The sequence below is a fragment of the Cyprinodon variegatus genome, unplaced genomic scaffold (genome assembly GCF_000732505.1).
Source record: "Cyprinodon variegatus isolate N-32 unplaced genomic scaffold, C_variegatus-1.0 Scaffold558, whole genome shotgun sequence".
NCBI classification, from domain to species: domain Eukaryota; kingdom Metazoa; phylum Chordata; class Actinopteri; order Cyprinodontiformes; family Cyprinodontidae; genus Cyprinodon; species Cyprinodon variegatus.
The window spans coordinates 25283-28178 of record NW_015151011.1 but is presented as its reverse complement, the minus strand read 5'-3'; the positions used below and the strand labels follow the sequence as shown (position 1 = coordinate 28178).

Below are 2896 nucleotides of genomic sequence, written 5' to 3'. Positions count from 1 at the left end.
TAAATCCTGTCGGACTCTTTAAGGTGGTTTGAACAAGTGGGACTCACAGATAAAACGGAGCAAAATGAAGCAGGATTTTAAAATGTTGCGTTGAATTAGCCAGTCAGGGAATGGGTGTGGCCGTGATGTACGGTAGTGGAGCAAAACAGAGACGAAGCTTTTTTCCTCTCAATAACTGGAGGTCGATGGCGTTGCCTGGCTTTCCGCATCACATACAGCACCCCCCCCCCCATAGATCGGTAAAACTGAGGTCCAGCGCAGTCAGAGAGACAGAAGGTCAGTGATCCAACAGCAGGTGAACAACGTACGTAAATGCAGCCTAAAGTGATGAGATGATGTTTATAAATCCTACATGGATTCCAACTGTTAGCGAAACTATCGGCCATTTTAATGGGGGGGATATTTGAGTTTTTATAACAGGAATCTAGTGACCAGGTCAGTAAACTGGACTAAAATAGGTCCTAAGAAAGTTCTAGTTCTGTTCTTCTTTCTGGGTCTAATTGATGAGGTTCTGGAAATCTAAAGGTTCTTTTGTCCGTTCCCAGATGAACACCGGTCTGCTGGGCAGCATCGGGATGCTGAACTCGGCGCCGCAGCTCCGCTGCATCAAGACCTACCAGGTTCCTCCGGTGCAACCCGCTTCCCCGGGATCCCAGAACCACCTGAAGCTCGCCCGCCTCATCTGGACCTCCAACCGCAACGTCATCCTGATGGCCCACGATGGCAAGGAGCACCGCTTCATGGTGTAGCCCCGATGGCGCCGCCGGACGAACCTGGACCCGCCTGGCGGTTTGGGATCAAAGGCAGATGCATGCGGTGGTTCTGATGGTTTTCACCACCTGAATAAAAAGGTTTAGAAAAGAAAGGTCCAAACCGGACTCGGGTCCAGGTTTGGTTCCTGCTTTATCTGCTACAGCATCATGGCGAAGAAGTTCTGTTCATTTTCTGATTGGTGTTGATGTTGGTTTTTTGGGTCTTTTGGTTCCTATTTATCTGCTGTTGCTGCTGGTTCTGCAGAATTTTTACCTTGTTTCTATTCTTGATCGAAAGAACTCCAGGGAGGTCCGACGGTTCTGTTCGTGAACAAAAAACCTTCTCAGACGCCATCCTCACTTCTCCGCCGTGTTTTTGCAGCCAGCCATTTTTTTTTCTCAAAGTTTAACACATTTTCACCTCAAACTGGCTCCGGGTCGGACCGGTTCCCGCTCGGACCGGTTCCCGCTCGGACCTGTTCCGGCCCGGACCGGTTATGAACCGGACCGGGTCGGGTTCGGACGCTGCCGCCAGTAAAGTAAATTTTCCCCAGTATTTCTCTGAGTCTGAGTCGGTCTGACCGGAGCTGCCGTTTCCGTGGCTGCAGTAAACGTCTCATCCCGTGTGCAGCGTTCCCGGTTCCTCGCTGCTGATTGGCTGGTTTTGCTCCATGTGATCCTGAGCTTAGCGGTTATCTTTAACATCAACATAGAACTTCTATAAAACACTAGAAAATTATTTTATTTTCTCTTTATTTTAGTTTTTTTTTCCTTCATTTAGAGGTTTATTACTTTTAAACTTCCCTCTGAATTCTCTGTTTTCCCGCGGATCGTTTTCAGCAGAGACACCAGGAAGTTTTCCCTTCATTCCAACATTTCATCACTTTTCTTTCTCGTTTTTTCTGTTTTCTAACGGCAACATTTCCGACTGTTACTAAAACATTTCTCCTTTAAAAAGTGAATCTTTTCGGGTTTTTTTCGTCTGACTTGGACCTTTTCCAGAGGAGAAACCAGTAAATTAAACTGGTATCGCATCATTTCTGATTACTTAGGTTAAAAACTGCTGACCTTTGACCCCAGAAACAAACACACCCATTTCCAGTAGGAACAGCTTCTTCCTTTTTTCATCTTCTTTTTATTGAATAATTGTTTTTACTTTAAATGTTGAATTTGTGTGTTTTGCTATAAATCCGGTTCAAACCGGATCTTATCGCCGCAGATTTAGGACCAAGTATTTGCAGACCTTCCTGCTTTGAAGGCTGATAAACTTTTAGTTTTATTCAAAATAAATCACCTGTGAATCTATGTAAAATATCTACAGAGCTAGTCTGCTTCTCGCCCTCTTTGCTCCGTCGGCCGTCGGAAAGCTTCTCCCGCCGTCGGACTCCTGCAAAGCCGAGCGTGTCAAAGCTTTTCACAACTTCTTCTCCTCCTTAAAGGGAAAAAGCATTTGAGGGATTTCTGCAACATCCTGACAGCTCTGAGATCTTAATCTCCCCCTTTCTGCAGCACTCTCTTAACAGTTTGGGGAAAATATGTTTTTGCCGGCCTCCCGGGGGAGGACAGGTGAGAAAAATAAGGGAGGCAAAGAGTAAGCAAGGAGCGAGGAGGATGAGAGCAGCCGAGCAGAAAGAGGCGATGAACCTTAAACAGGAGAAAAAAGCTGCAGAACTGCTCAGCGACTTTAATCAAATGTTATTATTTATAGAAAGTAATTTATTTGGAAGTGATTTTAGGCACATCGGCTCGGTGGCGTCGTCGTTTACAGTAACCTGGTGTTGATGTTGTGAGAAGTGATGCATGTTTAGGCGCTTCCCTCGGTGTAACGCAGCTGTTTCCACCTCATCAATGTGTCGTTATAAAATCTAAAAATGTGGGTTGATGTTTAATAAAGACGATGAAGAAGCTTTGGCTCACGTTTATTTATTTTTCCTCTCAGTTTGCTGCTTTCGTTTAGGTTCAGTCGTTGATCGTCGGTTTGGGAAACTTTCCCTTTGGATGCAGAGAACCTGAGGACGGCGCCCGGAGCTGCAGGTCCTCAAGTCTGGAGCTCAACTTTGAACAAAGACGCAGAAATATTATCTGGATGGAAAAGACCGGACAGCGAAAAAATAATAAGGAATAATGGATCATTATTTATACCT

The 2896-nt window shown here is 45.4% G+C and overlaps 1 protein-coding gene across 1 annotated transcript in view; it reads left to right on the top strand.

Annotated features, from left to right (window-relative positions):
- The window catches only part of wdr7 (WD repeat domain 7), a 133029-nt gene extending 130208 nt beyond the window's left edge, over positions 1–2821 (top strand). Inside the window, exon 29 of the mRNA XM_015391739.1 lies at positions 546–2821. Within this exon, the coding sequence (XP_015247225.1) occupies positions 546–749 (204 nt within the window). The 3' untranslated portion in view covers positions 750–2821. The remainder of the gene's footprint in view (positions 1–545) is intronic.
- Positions 2822–2896: the final 75 nt, after the last annotated feature.